This window comes from Chlamydotis macqueenii, chromosome 1 (assembly GCF_036417535.1).
Source record: "Chlamydotis macqueenii isolate bChlMac1 chromosome 1, bChlMac1.mat, whole genome shotgun sequence".
Lineage (NCBI taxonomy): Eukaryota > Metazoa > Chordata > Aves > Otidiformes > Otididae > Chlamydotis > Chlamydotis macqueenii.
In genome coordinates, this window is record NC_141556.1 from 27,367,607 (window position 1) to 27,390,554 (window position 22,948).

The 22,948-nt window shown below is 39.1% G+C and overlaps 1 protein-coding gene across 2 annotated transcripts in view; it reads right to left on the reverse strand.

Moving 5' to 3' along the window:
- Nucleotides 1–19,701, reverse strand: part of MET (MET proto-oncogene, receptor tyrosine kinase) — a 70,646-nt gene extending 50,945 nt beyond the window's left edge. For both annotated transcript variants that reach the window (XM_086747540.1, XM_010120554.2), the window contains exons 1-2: nt 18,500–19,701; nt 4,423–4,614 (exon numbers count right to left, since the gene is read on the reverse strand). In XM_086747540.1, coding sequence (XP_086603666.1) covers nt 4,423–4,614; nt 18,500–19,699 — 1,392 coding nt within the window. In that variant the 5' untranslated portion in view covers nt 19,700–19,701. The remainder of the gene's footprint in view (nt 1–4,422; nt 4,615–18,499) is intronic.
- Nucleotides 19,702–22,948: the final 3,247 nt, after the last annotated feature.

Consider the following 22,948-nt stretch of genomic DNA (forward strand, 5'->3'; position numbering starts at 1 on the left):
TCAACAACAAAAAAAAAAAAAAGGGGGAGAGAAAAAAAGCTTGTTGTCAGGCTCCAGCTTAGGAAGGAAGTAAAACCATTTTTCTTTTCCATCTCATGCATGTCAGCTGTCTTAGAAAAATTATTACTGCTCTGTTTTGTAACAGAAACTCCACAATATTTGGTACACTACAAACTCCAATCTCTTCATGGCCAAATACAGATTTCACATTTCTGATGCAGCCAAAACATGCTCAGTATGTCAATGGGCTGCAATTACTCTCCAGGAGAGCTTTGGAATTCACCTCCTGGCCCCAATTATCCTCCTTAAAAGAACTCATGAATCTTCTGTATTTGGACCATTCAGGTTGATTTGATTTTAGCTTTAGATTTTGGCTAGAAAAAAAAACCAACAACCATTTAGTGAAGGAGGCTGCATTTGCTTTCCAGTATTAGTACCTTCCAGAGCTGTTTAAGTGAATAATTCTATTTAATTGAACTAAAAGCACAAGCAGACAACAACAGGTGACTACTCCTTGTTTGGATGAACCTGCCTGCTTTTGCATTCTGAATATTACTGGCTCCTTAGATGACTTTTAAAAAAAAAATAAGCAAAATACGGGCTATATTCTGGTTCAGTCATTAGCACAATTTTGATGGTTAAAGCCATCAGCTTCAGTGGTCTCACTTGTAAAGACAGGAACCATTCATTGTGATACAGCTCTAAATACATAAAAACCTCAGAATCAGGCAGCCATCATCTGCAGAAGAAAAAACTTTGTTCTCAGAAAGTACAGGTTAAACCTTCTGTTGAATTCTGCAGCAATGCTGTGCTATAGTCATGTGGTAAAGAGAGAAAAATGGATGGAGATGGAAACAGTCAGAGATGAGGGGTTGGCCAGAATGCAGAAAGTGATGAGCAGAAGAAAGTGCAAAAGGAGATGAAAGACAGCATGAAAAGGGGAAAAAAAAAAAAAAGAAGGAGAATCAAGTGGTTGGCTGCTGATCAAGTATAAGCAAGTATACTGGGAGAATATGAGAAACATTCTGAAATAAATTTCTCTTGGGTTGAGCATCAGTAGCTTGCTGCTGCACTTACTGGCTTCCCCAGCCCAGGCTTGGAACTTCAACCGAATTTAGGTGATACGATCATTATGTTTTAAATATTTTTTTTCCCCCACAAAATGTTTCAGAACAATTAAAGGAAACCCTAAAGTAATACAGCAAACTGTGAATTAAATGTTCATTACTTTCACCAAGCTGTTTCATATTTGGGCACTTCAGGGTGCAGTTGTCAGAGACAGAGGTACTGTACTACTGCTTCTTTTAATCTCATGGATGAGTGCTAGTGCTGAAATTTATGTCACAAACAGAATTGTCTAAATATGGTAATGTTTGGTATTTCAGAGAGGATACAAGATGAACTGGATTCACTGCAAAGGCCGAAATTATATTCTTATTTTAGAAACCTATATATGATTTTTTCTTTTGCTTTTAAATAGTTGTCATGAAAATATGTTTGCAAGGTATTAATACAATATAACCAGTTTTAAAACAGGTTCCCCGACAGGTAGAATTTTGCAACTAATTGTCTCTGAAAGCATACCTACCTCTGAAGGAATATAGTCAGCTCTGAATAGCTACAAGGGGATTGCACACAAAAATTCAATATTTGCATGTACAAAGAGCTAAAAATATGAGTGCAAATTACTGTGCAAAAGTGAGGCACATAATAAGTGAAAAACTGAGGATTCTTTGTAATATGTCCCAGTAGATTTGTGAATTAAACAAAAAAGAATGTAATTATATTTCTTTGCTAAAGAAATGTGGGGAAGTGTTTGGGGATACGTTTTTGATAAATTAAGTAATTGTTAGATTATCCTGATTTTTTTAAACCCATTTTACTTCAGTAATGGTCATTTAATAGCTCAATTTTTAATGATCTCCATCTTATTGCAGTTAATAGCTATATTTCCATAGAAACACTGCAAATCTGCTTTAGTTGGGCATTTGCTAATGAACATGTTTGAAAGCACTTCCTAGATAGCTATTAATGAAAAAAAAAAGAAAAAAATTATTTAATGTAAGTGAACATTAAATTCTGCAAAAAGCTGTGTCTGCTGTATCCTACAGACCTAGTATCCCTTCCAAGATCATTTAAAGGCATCATTCCATATACGAACCTTTTTATTTGGAGGTAGAGTCACTACAGGCCGTCAGTATGCTTAATCTCCTGCTGATTGTACCAAACCCTCAGAGAAAGAGCTCCTACTTACTACAATATGAGCCCAATGCTGACCTCCCCCTCTAACTCAAGCCAATCTAATTCAATGATGAGAATATTTCTGCTAATGGCAATGTGCAGTTTACACAATAGCCTTTCTTTTGATTTGTAACCGAAACTGCAATGGGAAACGTATTCTGGAAATATTTTAATTGTTCCATGAATTGGACAAATGTCTGAATGAAGTGTGTGGTGCAGGACTTCAATGAATAATTTAAAGAATGTTACAAATAAAAATAATACTGCCTTGCGCTTTTCACCAAACCTCCCTAAAAGCTTTGTGACAGCCCAGAAGAAATGCCATGAGTAAGACAGTAGTTGTTATTAACTGTATTTTGTAGATAAGGAAATGGCTTCAGAAAGGTTAACAAATTGCTCATGTTTGCTGTGTGAACCAGTATCTACATTTAAGAACAGAGTGTAGGTTGCTCCTGTGTGCAGCGTGTAGCTCTTAGCATTTGCCTTTCCTGCGCTGAAGACTGACTGCAGCTTAAAGATAACAAGGTCATCATGGGAAGTTCAGGTAAAACCAGTAGGCTTAACATTTTGTTAAACTCCTATCTTTTAGGGGTAAAGAGAAACATGATTTTCTCCAGTTCTTCACCTGTTCTTTCTAGTAAATCCTTTGACCTCCCTGTAGGAGCATTACAGATTTTGCATTATGAGGCAGGTTCCACGTCCACTCTATGCAGAAGACAGAGATGGAGACATAGGATTTGCTTTGTCCAAAAAGGGTGCCAATAGTGGGTTAACAAATACTGGAGACAATATGTAAGCCTACTTACTATATGTGACAAGGACAGAGAATAAGAAGAAGGGAAAGAAGAAAAGGAAAGCTTGTTATGTAATCTTATCTGATGACTTACACCAGACAAAAGATTTTTATGAAAAGATGCAACTGCCTGAATGAAAAGTTTTGGGAAATGGGAAAAGTGGAAGGGTGCAAATCTCATCAGGTTTCTGTTAATGATGATTGGGGGACAACACTACTAACTTGGATGACGCTCTGCAGCCTACAGAGCAAGAAGGGCCGAAGACTGCCAGTACTTCAAGGAAGCCCACTAGAATACAAAAAATACTGGCAGAGTAAAAGAACAGAGGTCCTTGGGTGCAAGAGGGATCCAGGCTGAGATGCATATCCAGGCTGGACCCTATGGAATCTGGAGAAGCCAACTTTCAAAGGTAGTCATTGCAGGATGACATCTTGAAATAAGATGGGTGAATAAAGCAATGCTTTCAAAGTATTTTGTCTTCTGATGTTTGATTTTGCCTGCCAAGTTTTTAAGACTGTTGGCCCTGTGGATTAGATTTATTTTGTTAGTCATCTAAGAAGAAGTCATGTAGTGTAATCTACCTGTCTAGATTAGTTACGTACTCAGTGGAGGGAGACAGGCTTCTCAGGGGTGTGATTTACCACTTATTATGGAAAACTTGATTTAGGACAGGAAGAATTGCTGTTCAAAAGAACAGAGAAAGAAGAGAATGAGCAAGAGTCCAAAAATCTAAGATGCACTCAGAGAGACTTAGAAGTAGGTGGAGAAGGAGCTAATCTCAATTCTACAGCTGTGAGTCATAGGCTATGGGTACATTAGCAAGTAATTTGGTGGCAGAGGAGTGGATCAGTATACAGAAACAAGTAATGCCAAGGCTCCTGCTTTTACACTACAAAATGTCTTGGCATTTTACTTTGGACTAGGTTTAATCTGATCCTCTAGACCAAATGACCATTTGAAGTGTATATCTGAAGCTGTTTGAAAAATCAATTACTGTTTTGGACTTTTCTGCCCCAGCTGGGGTTGGAGCATATTTGATGTGTATTCAAGACAGAGCTTTCAGTTTGAAAGAAAATTTCTTTCCTTTGAAAGAAATCTAGTTTGTATGGACCAAAACTGCTCTGTGAACTGAACCAGCTGGACTAAGTGGAGATCATGGTGGAATTTGTTCTAAAACCATTGCTCCAAACCACAAAGCCCATGTAAACACTCAAAATGCTGAATGCTCTATTAGGCACTTTGTTTCTATTCCAGAAGCTCTATTTTACTCAGCAACTTCAATTTTCTAATGGCTTGTTAAACTGGAGTAATACTGCTCCTCACTTTCCACCATCCTGCTAAACTCCAGTAGATTTTTTAATTGTGAAGGTGTCGTAGTAATATTTACCTGCATGAAGCGGCCCTCTGAAGTTCCGAGATTAGCAATGGTAAGGTTCCCTTTGGTGAAGACAGATATCGAAGTCAACAGGACACTGTTGAACTGGCCCATGAACAAGTCAACCCTCTGCAAAGGAGTCGTAACTTCTAAGCGATATTCATCATCTTGTGCTCTGCAGTAGGAAGCATTTCTTGAAAAAGCCTGTTAGAAAATGAAGTACAGATGAGCACTGTCTTTATGAGGAGGAATAGATCTTTGTCAGAGTGAAGTCATTTAGCACAAATGCATTTGACCAAAAGTATTTTAAAATGTTTCAAACTTAATTGCTTCATCAGTTACGATGTTCCATGAGGAAGGCAATGACTTCTTAATGTTATGGGAATGTTTCTTTTAACTTTTTAAAAATTCTGTCTGTTGGGAAGAAGACTACAGGGTCTTTATTTAACCAGATGATATTTATATAAGCACATATATCAAGGTATCCTTTCTCTTTGTGACTTCCATCCTGTTTCTTTTTCAAGGGTCTCAGAATTCCTTGACTGCAGAGCCTGCCCACAGACACACCTGTTTCTAAAACAAAGATTCCTAGAAAATTAATTCCTAAAAACACTGCAAATTTTTTAACCTTTTTTGCATTAAAATAACGATGTTCGGTATTCTTCTCTTTCTAATCTTTTTTCACCACCTTTTTCAGTGATAGGACAGAAAAGAGGAGAAAAAGATGGAGAAGCAGAAAAAGGAGGTAAGCCAGGAAAAATGTTTCTGATTGTATATTTAAATGAAACTATGGAGAATTCTGGTTTTTATAATTAGGCTATTGCATTGATCGTCTATTGCTCATGCACTGTTTTGTCCAATCTCTATATGCCTCGTGTGTGCTATAATAGTTGCTGCATTTGCAGGATTTTCTATTTCAGTTTGGGAATAGAGATTACATGTTTTTAATTTTCATTGGAAAAATTCTTGAACAGTCCACTTTAAGTTATCTCTCGAGAAGAATATAACCTGCTGTCCTGACAATTCAATAGTAACCTATTAACTGATAATTCCATTACCATTGATACCACATCATCTGTTTTGGTGAGATCCTACAGATTATAACAAGGAACCCCCTAAAGGATCTGTAACCAGTTTAAATTTGGAAGTCATCTAGCATGTTCCCACTGTGACATACTTTATGAATAAACATGTAAGGAAACGGAAAGGATCATATGATGGTTCCCTCTGTTGAAATCAATAGAGAACTTCATTTTTCCTAATTTTTTAATTGATTTGTTGTAGTTACAAACATGTTCTTAAAAAATCTTTTTATAAGCTTGAATTAAACCTTTTAAAGACAGTCAGAGTCTTTCCACTAAATTCAATAGATCTGGATCATACCCTTAAAGAGCAAGTAGAAGTAAAATTTTCTTTTCTTATTTTCTAGATTCAGATGTTTTTCCTTCAAAGTACTATGAGAAAGCAAGAAATGAACCAAGAATTTCTTGCTGGCTTGACTCTGGTTAATTCTGGAAAAAACCCAAGACATTGAAAATGCTGTTAACAAAATGTTCAACCTAACAGTTCAGTCCTTTGCTGTTGAATTGCAATGCTTCTGAACTGTGCACAGCAACAGCACTGGTGAGTGAAGTTTCTATGATCCCTAGGAGCTGCAGTCAGCAGTGGTGCCAGCTTTTCTCCAGATGCCCTGTCAATTTACTCTATGATTTAGGTAAAAACCTGTGTAAGACCAAACAAGAGCAACTGAAATCTCTGTGCACTGCCTAATGATACAGAAAGAAGGCTTTCAGATTAGATCTGACACACAACAGTTTGATAATCCACATGCTAAACCGTTTGATGTATTAGTTTTGGTATTAACTATTAAAGTATGCGTATTCTGCTCAGCAGGAACTGAACTAACACATTCCACTAGGCACTGAACATTCATTGAATACATTTTAAATATTTTAACCCAGTATTTGACTGGATTAAATCATCAGCAAGGAATAAAATTAACTTTCCTTTGCTTTGGCCACCAAACAAGCTAAAAGCTTTATTCTTTTGCACTCATATCCTATCCAGTCTAAAAGTATTTCTGAAACATCTGTGCAAAGATTACTCATACAATGAGTATGAATAGTTCAAGTGCAGAACGATGTACAGTTTTCATGCTTTTTGAAATAAGGCAGATTTCTGAATTTACCCTCCCCCAACTCAGGGTCTGTGGTCTTTACTGTAACTCCTTTTTTTTTTTTCCCATAAGTGAACAACTTTGGGGAGCGATGTTTCTGTGCTAACCTTAAAAAAGTACTTCCTACTATGTAGCCATCTCAACACAATTTGAACATCCTGAGATGCCTCATGAAATTCTGTTCAAGCTCTTTTTAAAAAGTGGCTAGATTTTCCTGCTTGCCCTGACACCTTTTCTAGCTTCCCTGAAGTCAGTTCAGCCACAAAGTCAGCTCAGCCTTCCTCAGAGATGTCGTAATTTTGGGTATCTGCCCAAGAACCTGCAGATTGTTCCACATATGGCCCTCTTACAAAACTTGGCACTTCATGGATTAACCATAATGTAAAGTTAGTGGTTTAAGAAATAGGAAGGCTTTGATCTTTGAATAGAAATGCAGAGATTAAAAGGCTGCTGAGAAAAACTAAAGGAAGATTGATAACACAGAAAACTTCAGCAAAGAAGCTGCTTTAAATTAACTCTTTGAAGCCTGAATCTCTCCCTCCCTCCCTCCCTCCCAGTATACACATAAGTATCCATTTGGCTGTCAATGTGGAAAAATAACTGATGTCAGATGATGCACTCTGGATATTATGCCAAGTTCCAGTGACAAATCACACAACTATTGAAATGGACGATTAGAGAGCGAGTAAGTGCTTGGGTTGGGCTATATTGCTTCTCTTGTAGGAGAGGTGCCAACTGTGTGTGATTCATAGGTTTTGTGAAGCTGGTGTAGGTGTGCCACTGGAATGCAATGAGGTGTTGGCAAGTCCTGCCTTTCGGCCCTGTCCACAAGAGTAGAAGATAACCAACGGTATCTTGTTTGTTCATAGGGGAAGTTGTGGTGTTTTGGAATTTACCCTGGATTCGGTCCACAGAAGAAGAACACACCAAAAAAGTCTCTAGACTTTGTTGAGCTGGGCTATCAGGTGCTGTTGCTGTTTGGCTGTTAACTGATGATTAGCAGCTGATCATATTCAGTGAGCATAAAAATAAAATTTCAGACAGAGTTGCATATTTGAAGCCAAAGTGCTAAGTCGGGAGGAAATCTTAAAGCCACTAATAGAAATCTCAAAAAAAATACCCAGTTAGGTCGGTTTCAGAACTAATCATAGAGGCTAGTCTCTAGTCTAGTTAGTAGCTAGACTGAGGAAAAAAAAAAAAAGTATCAAAATTTTAACCAAAGATTTTTTTGTAGCTTTTCTATTATTTGCAGTGACTGCAGTTTGGAGAAACAGTCCTCCAGGCTCATCCTCCTAGAACTAGCTAAAACTTGTTCTTCTTAGTTAAGTGTAGTGCTCAATTAGAAGTGATATTATGTGTAATGTCTTGATATTATGTTTAATGTCTTGAATAAACTAGAAATTAATGACTTAATCACTGCAGAACATCTCATACTGTCTTGCGAGCGGCTTAGAGGACATCGTTAAAATTAAAATTTAATTTGGGAAATTGAAGAAATGGTTTGAAAGTAACTAGAAAAAATTTCTTACTGTCAATTGTAAAATATTACCGTTATGAAGGGAAACTCAAGTAAATGTGGGAATAGGCAGGAGTCTTATTTCCTACTGGCTTCTTTATATGACTTTTAACTTGTTGGCTGTCAGGCATCAAATTCCCAAGTATCAACTTCTGTTTTCTGCTATGGATCCTAGGACTCTCCCTCAAGAGAAGTTAGCACCAACAAATGCCGATGATGTTTCTCTTTTGAGCGTTACTATGGCATAACATGGAACAGGGGAAAATGAGCTACAGCTGAATGAACTGGATCCTGCTATCTGCAAATGGCAAAAAATCCTATTTCAAAGAAACTGCTGTAGAGTGAATGAATAGATAAGTCTACATAACAAATTGATCCCCATGCCAATTAAAAATGGAGGTGTATGAGTTGCTTATCTCTCCTGTTGTGGAGGTCAGTTAATTAAGATGAATAATAAAACTACAGTTTTCAGAAGTGTGTCCTATTGGAATCAAGCACATAATGGTGAAGAATTTATGTGTACAGCAGACTTTGAACAGAGGAGGAACACAGAAGAACCTGATCAGATTTTCCTCTCTAAATTTTCTTGTGTGTTTTCAGCCAACACAGTTTTGCTTTTCTGTAATACATTTAAATTTTCTGTGTAGTTTGCAGTATGTCTCTTCAGGTGACAAATGCATCTGACCACTGCTTCTCTCCATGTGAAATACAAGAAGCGAAATTCTTGCCCCAGTAACTCAGTGAAGCCAGTGTATTGCCTGAAGAGGATGAGTGACTTGATCATCATCATGCTGGAGGTCTGTTAAAGGGCTGGAGTTAGAACCTGTATTGTCTGTTTCCCAGTCCCATGTAAATAAAAGTGAGGGACATTATAAATGTGGCCTGTCTGTCATTGTTATATTTGAAAGGAATTACTCCTTAAATTTCATAAACTTCATAAATATTCCCAGCCATCACATAATGGTCTTTTTAATCCTGGACTCAGATAGAGATGACTACTAAGATCCTTGTACTTGCAGCTCTTTGACAAAATGGGGAGAGGAGAAAAATAACCAAGACAATCTTTCTGGCTTCTGGCACATTTACAGACTATTCCCTTCATGTCTTCTTCCGTCAGTTCCCTTGGCAAAGGACTATCTCCCTTCTCCTTTCCCACACGGTTTCATGCCATAGTTGGCCAGAGTGAATAAAGCGTAATGGAGGAGAAATATATAAATAGCTTTCTACTCTGATGCCACAAAGCAATATTTTTCCTCTGCAATTTGCAAGACAGAAAGTTTGTGAAAAGGACAAAATTTTACTACTAACAATTCTAAAAAGTCATAGTCACATTTATTGTTCTCACTACACATAACTGTCATGGGGTGTATGATCCTTTACAGTTATGAGCACATTCAATGATGATACATGGAAAAAATATGGACACATTTATTTTTTTGGAAGTAAGTGACCAGAAAAGAATCTTTTGTGAACAAACTCCAGTGCTGTACAACAGGCAGAAGAGAAGCCAGCCAGAATTGAGGAATATGAGAAACAGAAATCCTTTGGATGTAGCACGTTGGCTTTTGCCAACATGATCAGCTGCAAATCCACAGCGAGACTCCTCACCCCCTAGGTCAGCATGAGAGCAGTGTGACTTCCCAAAACTTGCTGCTGCATTTCCAAGGGAAGCAACTGCAGGTAAGTAAACAGAGATGGCCATAGATCAGTACTAGTCATGGGTATTGTTTGATAGCAGGCCAAATGCACATGAACAGTGTTCCTTATTGGCACCAAGACTGCACTACATTCATATTCTCCCATTTCACTCCCTTTATCAAATATTATCAATTAAGAGATTGAGTCTTTCATGTTAAACTATTGCGCATATTTGTACTGATAGGGTCAGTAAGTGCTCAGAAAGAGCTATCTCAAATGGATGAGTCAGCTACTATTTGCCGTAAAGACTACACGGAAGCTAGACTAGAGCAGTCTGCTGCTCTCACAGCACAGAAAGACAGCTAATTTCCATGTTAATGTGGCCATGACAGGTACTAGGTATGCTGTAATTTCTCTTTCTTCTTCAAGCACTATTTTATCAAACAACTAACTTGTTCTTCCCAAGGACTCCATGTTCTTGGGAAGTGGAATAGAAATCACTCAGAAGTCACATCACAGAAGAAGAGTATTTGACAACGCAGTTTTCAAAATGCTATGTGCTCTGTTAAACAGATTTCTGCACAGTAGTACCAGACATCATTACCAAGCCCTTCTTGTAATCCTAAGGAAGGCAAAGAAGAAGAAGTGGTACAAAGACTCAGTGTTGCCAATGGGCACAAATTTATGTGCTAAACAGTTCCCATAGAAGCAGATCCACTGTGCTTCTGGTTTCTTCTTGACTACCGAAAAACACATTGAGAGTGTATGTGCTGTGAACTCAGTCCAGTGGTCACGGAGAACTGAACATGTCTGGGACAGGGGACTGAGTTCTCCTGTTTCTAAGAATTTCTACTGAGGCACTGAAGTCTACTTTAAAAGGTAAAAGAGTTTTTTCCTCTTTCTGTTTTAAACAAAGAATTGTTTCCCTCTTCCTTCCTCCTCTTCCCATTATTCCTCATGTATTTGAAAGCAATTCAAAGGGTTTTTTTTTATAAAATACAGAAGTATGTTTCCTTTCTGAGAATAAACTTTTCAAATCTCAACTGCAAAGCAGGAGACTTGAAGGAAAAGCAAGGAATTTGAAACAGTCATTTAAAAGGGAAACAATCAAGCAATCCTAACTACTCAGTGGCCACTGGTATTGCTACTGCCCCTGGTTCCACAGGAAACCAACCCTTCAAAATACTTGTTGCAAAATAAGAAACAATTCAGAGGGAATTACTGAAGGATTAATTACCTTTAAGCTACACTTTCAACTTCAAGGACTTGATCTAGAACTCAGTTTAGTTTATGAAAAGACTACACAAATTGTTATGACCCCTAGAGAAAGAGAAATTTTTCAAGAACTCCATTGATGTAAAATTTTACATAGCAGCATCCCAGTAACTCTTAATACTTGTTGCTTTGATCTACTTCACTGCTAAAATGAGAGAGGAAGGAAGTTATTGTACTGATGCTCCACTTAAGGTAATAGGCAAAAAGACATCCATGTTAAATGTAATTAGTTAATACAAATTAAGATGATTACATGTTCTATTGTCAAGACCATTCAAAGAGTTATTTGCTTTTGTCATTGAGCAGCACTGCATTAGTTCTCATAATCTGCTTAGTGCGTTAGCGCTAAGTAAATCCTATTGATTCAGCAGATAAAATGGACCTAAGTAATCTTTGTATTTTGCTGATTTCCCTTGTATTAATTTAACATTTAACTCAGTATACAGATTACCAGAGGAGAAGTGTTGACTAATTGCACATTTTGAAGAAATGAAGTAATGCGTTGCAGATGATGTGTTGATAAAAGCAGTTTGGCTGTGCATTTGTACTGCACATCAGGTGCATTTTTCATAGAAGTCCTTATTTACGTGGAAGCTGTGATGAAATAGAAAAGCTGTGGATTCCAAGTAGACCAGTTATCCTAAGATAATGCTGAGTGTCGAGACTCTTATTCCAAGACAACATTGCACAACAACTGCATGTCTAGCCAAAACAGTGGTGTAAGAGATGTGTGGGATAGAAAGGAGTCCAGAAAGTAGAAAATCATGCAATTTGCTCTAATTTCCACAAGCTGTGTCTAAAAGCAGGGTAACATGTGCCTTAAGAAAATGAAGCTCACATTACTATTTCCCTCAAGATTCTTCCTCTAACATTTCATTGTTTTCACTCACTCCATAGACAGTGCAAGTAATATTTCTTTGCGACCTACACTTGCTTTCTGAACCATTTATGCCACAGATGTTCTTCCTTAGCAGTAGGGTTGGATTTTTTTTTTTTAATTTACTGTGGGATTTGACTCCGATTTTACTTATATGTATGGAAATGAGGAGTAATTTCATCCTGATGCAAAAGCTGTCTGAGATCAGAAACCCACATGCCACCTAGAAAGTCCAAGTAACACAACAGTCTCCTGGATAATAATTACCTACTGCTGCTTTAGTGAGCAATAATGACGGCAATATGTGGTCCTGAGTCAGATCAAGTAGAGTAAGTAGAGAAACTGCTGAGGTAAGGTTGGTGCTGAGTGAGCTGAAAGGCAGATGTCTGCTTTGTCAGGACTTATTTGTGTGTCTCTCTTGTTTGGCAGCAGACCCTGAGGAAAATTCATTGCTTGCTTAGATATCTCAATTACCTACCAAAGCCAGGTGGGATGAATCCAGGACTTAGATATGCATGCAGTGCGCTGCAGAATCAGCTTCTCTTTCTCTGGAAGATGGAATTGTTTATAAAGAAATCCAAGCACATCTTTCAGGAGCGGCTGCCACAGTCCTGTTGCAGAATAGCCATCAGCAGACTAGACAGGAACTTAAACTGGGGCAAAGGAGCCTTAGAATTTGAACCCAGGAAATAGTCCTAGATCTGAATATTACACGTCTTTAGTGAGTGTCTTTAATGCTGCATACATGTTAGTCTACATTTTGGACACCTCTTCTTGTGGGACTGTAAAGTTTTCCAAATTTGCAAAGTTACATAGGATAAGAAAATCATTCTGTGTCCAGTTCTAGTCTTTGGAGTCATTTAAGGGCCTTCAGAAACTCTGACACAGGAAAAAACACATGAGCAGAGAATCCAGATATCAGTGTTAAAAAATAAAAGTTACTTTCTGCCTAAAATTATTTCTGTGCAATTCCAGAGAAAGGCAGGAGAGTCACTCTTCCACATTAATAACCAATAGGGAACCCTGCCTTCGATGGAAGAATTTGATTAAAAACTCTGGAAATTGAACTTTGTTAGTAACTTTGGCTGATAAAGCAGTGCCCTTTGCAAAAAAAAAAAAAGGTAGTTTAACAGATACTGCTTTTTCATACAGAAATCCAGCTTTCATCGAGAAAATGATAAAACACCAAGCAGCGGCACTGGGAGGCAAACAGAGACAAGCCCCTAAGAGGAGAGCAGAAGGAAAACTCCCTGTAGTTTTTGCAGCACTTGAGGACTAACAGCTAAAACCCATAGCTCCTGGGACTCAGAAGAGTACACAAAGATGCCCACAACTCGGGGCAGCGCGGTACTTCCCAAAGAAACTCCCTGACCTGCCTTTTCCCCTGCATTGCCTTTTTCTTGGGAACTACCTTGTGATGGCATCCAGGTGGCCGGTCTCAGGGACAGAACAGCCCTTACCTCTACTTGTCTGCTGAATCTGGCCCAGCCTGAGATAACCACACCCATACCTGTATCTATACCTACATCCATACCCTACCCCACATACCCATACCTATACCCATGCCTCTCTCATATGCAGCGTAACGGGAGTTCAGACTCTTCCTGCAATCCCTTAGGCCATGCTATTTGCCCCAGTCAGGTCTTGCATGGCCAGGTAGGTGGATGTCCACGTACCTAACGGTGGAGGGGAGCTGGGTGGTGAGCACATCCTGCCTTGCACTCTACCATACTGGCCACAACGTGCATCCTCAAGGTACCACCTGGGCTTTCACCGGACAGGCAGTGAGCACAGAACAGGAACATGGATGCAGACTGACACCCTACTACTATGGCTTAAGCCTGTTTTAAAAGGTGTCAGTACACATTGCCCATTACCCAGTCCTTCTTTGTTTATTCTTCTGAGACATCAGAACCCATAGAGAAGCTTACACAAAATCTGTATGGATGGGAGCAGGCTTTGTGCCCAGGCAGAGTGCCGTATGCCATTTGATACAGCATTTCTAGAGGAATAAATGAACCCATCCGACAGATTCTGGTGCCTGACACTGAGAGAAAATATTCAGGCACATTCTACTTGCAATATAAACATTTCCTCCATGCTGTGAGATTATCTAAATAAGCCACATCAGCCCTTCCTAATCAGAGAGATGTGGTGTTATTTTTAAACCTGCCAAAAAAATTTAAGCCAAATGGTGTGGGATATTACGGTTACAGGGCCCCAAAAGAGTTATTTGTCTCTGTTTATTTTATTAAATATTCTTAGACATATCCTTAGGATGACAGATCAATAAGTGCCTTTGCGGTTTTCTGATAGAAGGCAGTAATTATTTTCTTCCATTACAATATAAGCATAACCCAATTTTACTCATCTATCATATGTGTAATGGTAATAAAGAAGCATCACCATGTGTTTATTTTACTGTCACTTTATCTTTTGTTTTGGTGTTCTTCTGTTTCCATTTCACATTCTTCCAACTGTGTGTGACTTTCATTTGACGGGAGTGGTGACCAGTTTGTCTTGCTTTAGGACATTTGTTGGGAACATGGTGGCAAAATTCTGTGGTTTCTCTTTTCCTGTAAGGTGAATGGAGTACTTTAGTCTTTCACCTGAACTTATCTGTAGAAGAAACAAAGCCTTAGGATCTGTGCAGAGCTGAATTTGGATTTAATTTTTAGAGGTGATTTTCCATGGAAATCAATAGTGATCGAAGTTGGGTATCAGAGGAGAACTGAGCTCACAATTGTTTAGCACATAAGACATACAGAAAAGCTAAACAAAGCCCGTAAGATCGTGCTTTAACTAATGACAATTGAAATGTACAGTTGAGATTGTCAAGGCTAAACTCAACTCATCTTCCTCACTTGGAGAATCACATTTAATCCATGGTGCGCACTACTAGACCATCTCTGCAAATGAAGTAAGCAGCATTTGTCTCCTCATCTAACTACTCCTCCACTTTAAGAAGTGGCACACCAGGGCTGATAGTGACTAACTGTGATCAAATAAACTCTGCTAAAAGCCTACATCCAGTTTTCTCTTAATTGTGGGTGAGGAGATTCCTGAACAGTGATTCAAAACCTTCTGCAGCAGCTACCTTTCAGATATCCTTGGTCTGACTTGGGCAATAAAACTCCTTTACTATGACTTTTAATGCAAAGCCAGTTCTGTTTCCTCCCTGCTGTCATTGAAGTGACAGTCGGCTCTTCACTGAAGGAAATTATTAGGAAGTGCTAACTGGTCACAGCTCTGCTGAAGTACATCTGATACCAAGCAGATGCGCCATCGGATTCACTCTTCCTAACACTGACTTCAGTGAGTCCAGGCTCTTTGGCTTATAATGTATTTCACTTAAACAAGACTGGAAATGTTTAATTTTGATTTTATAAAGTTTTCCATGAGCACTGAAATAAGTGAAGCACAGTTGCGTCTGGATTTATACCTTGTGGTTGGTTGACTTTGCTGTCCAACTAAGCTCTGATGGACTTTTCCCATGGGTGAGCAATACCTGCTTTGGTCCCTGTGAGTCCTTCCGATGTTTAAAAAGTGGCTCCTTACACTTCATTGCTTTCCACAGCCTGCGTGTATATTGGATGTGTCTCTGGATTCACACTTGGATTCACATCTTTAAGATTTCTTATTGTTAAAGTTATCAGGAAAACTAACAGAAAACAAGGCTAAAAACTATCAAATTTTGTCAACTACATCAAGATGAGTTGAAGGGTTTTTTTTTTAAATGCTTAAAATATGAGAAGAATGGGTTGGGGAAGTGTTTTGGATGTTTTATTCTGATTTATTTTGGTCTAATTCTACCTCTAGCAGCCTCAGACTAAACAGTCCTGAGGGACAGCCACTTAAAAAGATGGACTACCCAAAGTCCAACAAAATTATGTACAGTTGTCTTGTGGGACTTTTTTTGATAGCATAAAATGGCCTTCATCAATCAGACTCTAACTGTAAATTATCACATAGCACTCCCTTGCAAACATTGCTAAAGGATCATTTTTCTTTTTAATGTTGAAGTTAGTGGTATACCATATTCACTGCTGCACTCTTTTCACTGTCCTATGACTTAATCTCACAGTGGTCAGTGCCTTTCACTTGCATCAGTGGTCTGTGGTTTCATTCTTTCAACATCAAAGAGAAAGATCATCCTGGCTACATTACAAAAAGCAAGTTCTGAATTTTGCCAAAAGAAACTGTGACAAACTCTTACAGTTTATAACAGCTTTCTTTTAAGTTGAAGGTGACTTACAAAGGGGAAAAAACAGGTTATGCCCTCATATATGTTTTTATAATGTACAAAAAGGGCCTAAGAAGAGTTGTAGGGTTGGGATTCTTTTTGCAATTATTTTATCTCAAGCAAAATCCAGGAAGACCAGATTTGGCATTCCTGACAGAAGCATAAGCATAAGATATAATGGGCTTTCCTCCTGCCTGCTCCTTGCCTTCCTTCACCTTCCAACCTTGCAGGTCCATTTTACACACCTGAGAAAAACAAGTGTATAAAGGATGCCTGGTAAATTCTTGCCAATCTTTTTGGCCAATTGAAACCACAAAAAACTCACAGGACACTTTTCAGTGGAGCCTTAATGAGTCCTCTGGAATAAAGCAAAGGAAATGGAATGGCAAAACTTGACAGTCTTCATATTTCAGTGTTAAGCAAACAATCAGGACAAAAATTTCTGACTGCCTTCACGCTATTTAAAGAAACCACAAGAAATCACAGAAACATTTTTCCCTTTATCAATTTAATGTAGCAGAAATCAGAGTTCTGATGACATTTCTTGAAAATGGGCAACTATAATAACCCGTCTGCAGTATAAGACATTCAGTTCTGATATGCAAAGCAGCAGCAGACTCTGGAAAAGCTTTTGAAACAGGAAAATACTTCCCAGCATGTGAAAAGTGGCAAATTATTCTGTCAATATTTTAATGGTATACTTTGCTATGAAAAGATCGCCTTATGAAACAGGTGTATAGGCAAGAACAGAACGAGATAAGTTAAAGGCTACGAGCTTTAAAGACAGTCGCTCACAAATAAAATACCCCAGGAATAAGGAAAAAAGGTACTTTCAGAGAAGAACAATGTTCATTGTTAAAAATGAACTAAAAATGAAAAAAAAAAAGGATATTAAGACCTGAAATGAAAAATTAGGACAGCAATAACACAGTGAAGAAAGATCAAAAGTTACTGTGCTGAATGTTTGCTAACTTGCTCTTAGTTCCTGAAAATTGCCTTCCCCTCAAAAAAAGGGAATAAAATGCTCCATCTGTTGTGGTTGCTGTTATCAGCATCATCCAGCAATGACTGCGTTTATGTTGAACACCTGCAGCCTGTGATAAGCAGTTGTCCCCCAAATGCCAAGGTGGCTGTGATGATGCTCGGACTGGGTCAGACCCCCACTCTAAGCACATTCCTGCTACTGGGGAGAAGCCACAGTGGCTCTGTAACAGATCCTTCTCCCCATACCACCCTGTTGTCATGCTCTGTGCTGGGCAGCCATGTTGAGGAGGACTCTGGTGGTATTGGGGCCTGCAGTTCCCACCCTCACCCCAAGCCAGCCCAAGAATGGGACATGATGGATCCCATTCAGCCCCAAATGCAGGGTGAGCTGTTGCTCTGCCCTCACACAGGCCTCATCCTGGCTCACGAGGCCCAGCAGAGCCCCATCAAAATGGCTCTGGCCCTGCCCTCTGGTAGAGGACAATGTACCACCGCTGAGCTCCAATTTTCTTTTATTTGAGATGAGAAAGCTCCCCAGAGAGGACGTTTAAGACCCTGCTGGATAAGCAGGTACAATTCAAAGCTCTAGCATTTTGTATTTCAAAATAAATGTTAAAAGTACTGGATTCCCAGATTCTGTATTTCCTTTTCAAGACCTGACAGTGGCACAGACACCAGAAGGGAAGAAATAACTTCTGTACTTCCTTCACTCGCAATATTTCAGATGGTTGGAAGGCAGCAACCACCTGAACACACAGTGTACAGAGAGGCAACCCTCCCGTCTAAGACTGCTGGTATCCTCATTCAGATACACTTTTAATAGACACTTCTTTCATTAAGAAAACTGATTTCAGTGGGACCATTTATGTATCGAGTATGAGTAATTGTATTACAATCTGGCTCTTCATGGCGTGTTCCAAACGAGCTCTTTCATTTTTTTCTAAAGAGGGCAGTGATTCAGCATTAACACAGTTTAAAATATGAGTGATATTTTCAGGGACTCCTCAGTGCACACGGATACGAATGTTAATGAATACCTTTTAAAGACAGTGAAAGAAATAACTGCCTACATGTTCCATTTATCTGCATCACAGTCTCTCAAGCACACACAAAAAATAATTACTTACAAATTATAAGAAAAAAAGGATTTTTTTTTCCAGTTCCACTAATACTTTGTTAACACCATAAGGACCTCAGCAATTTTAACAGTCAATTTACAGGAACTAATCCTTACAGAGATGAATCATCAGCAATGCTAAGTAATCTGAAAGGATCAGGGACTTACATTTTGTAACTGAAACTAAGGGACAGCTACCTGGCAGTGGAGTAGTCAGAGAGAGAACAAAAGTCCCAAAATGTAACAAATTATTTGTCACTTACCCTATTCAAGCAGTATTTGCTCTCTTTCCCATAAAAGTGCTGGAGACATTTCATGTTCTGCTTGTCGACAATCTTGTTGAAGAACTCGTTGATGGTTCGCACGGATACAGCACAGACAGCAGATCTGTTGGTTGGTTCGGAAGAGTCTGGTTTGCTTTGTGCAAAAACGCCGTAGAGAATATCATCATTCAACCCAAGGCCCATTTCGTGGGCTAGAGCTGCACCTGGCTTGCTTACGTAGGCAGCTTGCAAAATGTTGAATACCTCCTTTCGGATGGCCCTCTTCCTCCGCTTTTCAGTAAAAATACACTCAAGTGGCATTTCCATGTAAGAACGCATCTCTGAGTCTAAAGTGCAGAAGCGGATAATTCTGGTGTGAAAAGCTTGGGAGTCAAGAGATTCTCTCTGGACAGTCAGAAAATAGACAAAGTGATCATTTTCAAAGGCATGGACATACCTAATGGGATATGAGTCACGGAACTGAGGGAGGATATCTATATAAGACTGATCTGTGAGAAATTCAAAACCATCCTGTGTTTCTTTTAACCTTCTAACGGATATTGAATGCAGCACATGAGGAGGCTGAAATGTAGATGTCACAGTATTTCCAACAAAGAAGTTGACAAACCTGTCCTTTTCAGTCACCAAAACTTTGGTTCCTAAAGTGCTTACGACACAGTCAGGACAATTATCTGCTTCTCCGTCCGCCCGGGGTGAATACATGCAGTGCACCTCGCTTTCGATGTCAGCAGGGTTGTCAGGGTGAATGATGTGACGGTGGCAGATGCCTCCAGACACGCTACCACAGCTGATGAGCTGATCATCATAATAAGTTTCTAAGAGCAGTGCCATGTTGATATTATCTTTCCACACGCTGTTAGATAAATTGGCTTTATCTTTGCAGTCTTCGCATGGTGCGCAGTCAGGGTTCTCCAAAACGGGCCCAGTCTTGTACACAGAAATGTTCTGGAGAGTTTCATTTAATACATAAATCTTGTTGACTGCTCCAATATAAACATGATGCTTGTATAAAACTACATTCTGAATCGGTGTTTCCGCGACGAAGTTAGGAAGATCATATTTTACACTCAAATCCATCTCTGATTTTTTAGCTGCTTCTTTGCATTGTCCATGGCTCCTCTGCAGCAAGGCAAACAGGAATACGATAAACCCAGAAGGATATGCAGTAAAAGGCTTCATTGTCAGAGATCTAATCTGTCAAAATATATGTAAAGGAAAGAGCGGTTACATTTCATATACTAAAACATCAGTTTATCAGTCAACAGAAATTTGTTCCTAGGCTGCATGCATTAGCTGAACTATTTCCATTTAAGAAGTGTCATAATCTTGCTTAGTGTCATTATTAATTTTGTGCTAGAAACTGCTATGATTACTGCTCTTTGTTGGTACCCATTTCACTGCTTTCAGAACAATTCGTAGATGGATTTTCTTATGTTGAATTTTGCAACACCCCTTGGTGTGTCGTACAGCAACAGAAAAGAGATGACTCCTTCCACATTGGCGTTACACCAGCTGACTGATACGGTTTAGAAGAGGATGGCACACAGGTAGGTGAAAGCAAATCTGCTCAGGAGACTCAGGACAGAACTGCACACAAAGCAGTTGTAGTGCTTCAGTGTGTGGACAGAAGATATTTGGCAAGTACCTCGAGGGGCTGAGCTGGTTCTTAGCACAGCTGCTCAAAAATAAGAAATAGGAAAGTAATGAAATAATGTAAAGATCTGAGCTGGAAATGGGCTTCTCTTTTATTCCTTTGACATTTTTGATTAACCAAGGAAGAGACTTTTCTCCACAAGACCAAAGGAAGAAATTTCTTTCCCTCCCTCCAGCTCCCCAAATCATTGTCTTTCATAAAAGCCCGTTTTTGGAAAAAGAACATTTTTTTCCAGCCAGTTCTACTTCTTGGAATACTAATTTTCGCTAGTGTTGACAAGGTTTTGTAATATATTGCTAGAATATTTTCTGCATCATGTGGTGCCTGGCATGTGCAAGTTTTATTTTAGGCCCTGTACCACAGCAGTAAGTCACTCTGGTGAACCTTTACAAGATACAGGCGTATCAGTGTGTTGTCAACAAAGGGCTATCAAGTGACCTACAGCCATTAACTGATGAAATAAAAAAACCTAGCACTTTTCTTTTTTTTTTACTTCTCCACACAATTGTTTGATGTGGCTTGAAAAACCAAAGGCAGATGACGAGTGTGATATTTCACCCCCTCGGAAGATCAATTGAACGAACTGTGGTTATGAGCGTTTCAGTGCAGTGTCTACGCTATGCCCTGTCACACCAGACATTTTCTGTTAATGCCATGACACTGTTGTTACCCAAATTTAGCTTCTTCATGGAGAAAACAATTATGCATTCTAACAGCAATATGATCACATACGTTGGGAAAATACTTATAGTTTGTCTATAGTTAAGCAATCGTTGCTAATAGAGAAATGAAAGGATTTTACATAGAAAACCTTGAAAATTACAAACTAATAATAGGAACCAGGAGCTCGGTATTGATTTTTTATTTCATTAAGACTTTAAGCAGAATGGAAAGATGACTATAGACCAGAACTGTTTCAGCTGTGAATAAATTCAGTGTTTTCACTAGATTGGTTAAAACAATCCATCAATAATTCTCTTGCATTCCTTGTGACATTTTATTTCAGCATCCACTGAACTCTTTCTGTGGCTTACTTCATTAATTACACAAAATAATAGGTTTTGGAAACAAAGAATTGTTCTTCCTCCCTGTTATCTGATAAGAATCATGATCGAGAGCTGGGGATACAAGTCAGAAACACAGGCTATTTGCAAGTATTAGCTGGTAAGAACAAGTTACACCTCTGGTATCAAGAAATTAAGATCTTTCTTCAAACCAACAACATTCTTTTTTAATATTAATTAGTGATAACAGAATCCTGGAAACAAATCAAACATGGATTTAAGTTTAAAAGAAAAAGAAAAGAAAAAGAGCAGGGATATTGCTATAATTAGAAAATACCCCCAGTATGCAGAGTGCTGATTTCTATATTGTATAGGGCAGGAAACTGTTCTCTCATCCTCTGAAACTTCTTACTCTTACAGAATTTTTCCTGCTCTGTGCTGGGACGAAACCAAGAGCTTCCAAAGTTTGTGTGGAACACCCAGAAGTCACACCCGATCCAAGAACAACCATTTCCACGTCCCTGCCTTGCCAGCGCCAAGCAAAGGTCCCCGCAATGGGAGGAGTGGGAGCCTGGTCTGACTGACTGCCTCCTCTCAGCCAGCTCTTCCACCCAAGAAACTGCTAAAACTGATACATTCCTGCAGATTCCCTTCTGACGAGTCAACGTGTTCTGACAAATACTAGATTAAGCAGCAAATTCCAAAAGTGCTCTATTTCTAACACAACGCAGAGGCAGGTAGTGTTTACTGCAACAAGTTTAAACCCACACAACAGAGGTGGCACTGCAGTGGAAGGAGAAAACAATAGGTGGGACAATAGTTAGATGAGGATGAGGATGATCGACTACCAATACAGGAAAAAAGATGCAAGGTTACTTGACAGGCACCTACTTTGTTGCAGTATATTTTGTGCCATGTTTTTGTTTTAACACGTTGCCAGATTTCCCACCCAGTACGTCCCTCAGTCTTCAGTTTACAATCCTCCTCGTTCTTCCAGTGTGTGAAAAAGAGGATCCCTTGCTATTCAACAGTAAATACCAGTGTGTACTGCAGAGGGATTTAGAGCCATAAATGCTGTCTGACTTATTCTTTCCCTCAAACCACATCTTGGATGTGAGGCCACTGTCCTCGGATAGGCTACTCTGCCTACATGCAGCTGGTGAAACAGCGCTGGTTTGAACCCATGCTCTGGAGACAGAAAATTTGTCCTTAGACTCCACTCCTTGTTAGCAAACAAAATCCGAAGCAAAGAGCTTAACAACAAGAGTAAGGGTAGGATTCAGTGTCATGCAAAAGATGCCAGGAATAATAGGTACTGTATTTCACTACAACAGGAAGGAAAATAAGAGCAATAGATGAAAACCAAGTCATCTTTACTCTCATATCCGAGCTCCATCATTGTGTCTTCCTTTGTATGCTTTTGAGGTGTTTCAAGCATCCTCCCGGATAGAAATCTGCTGATTCCCATCTATGGGAAGCTCAGGCTCATGGGCAGCTCTAGGGAAGACGATTCCCCACAATGCATGTCTCCAGCACACTGCGTATTTTTCCTCAAGATGCCTGAAATCAGAAGACACATGCTCAGCTGTGAGACATTTATAGCTTAGGGAGGACACAGGAGTTATGTGAAGAGCACAGTGTGCAACTCCTTTTCTTAGCTATTTGTTTTTTCACACTCCACTGTTCCTCAGCGAGACTCCTGTGATGCTTGGTGCCTCTTTTTAGCTATATTTGACCCAGAGTCTTTCTCTATACCACTGCTGCAGCCTC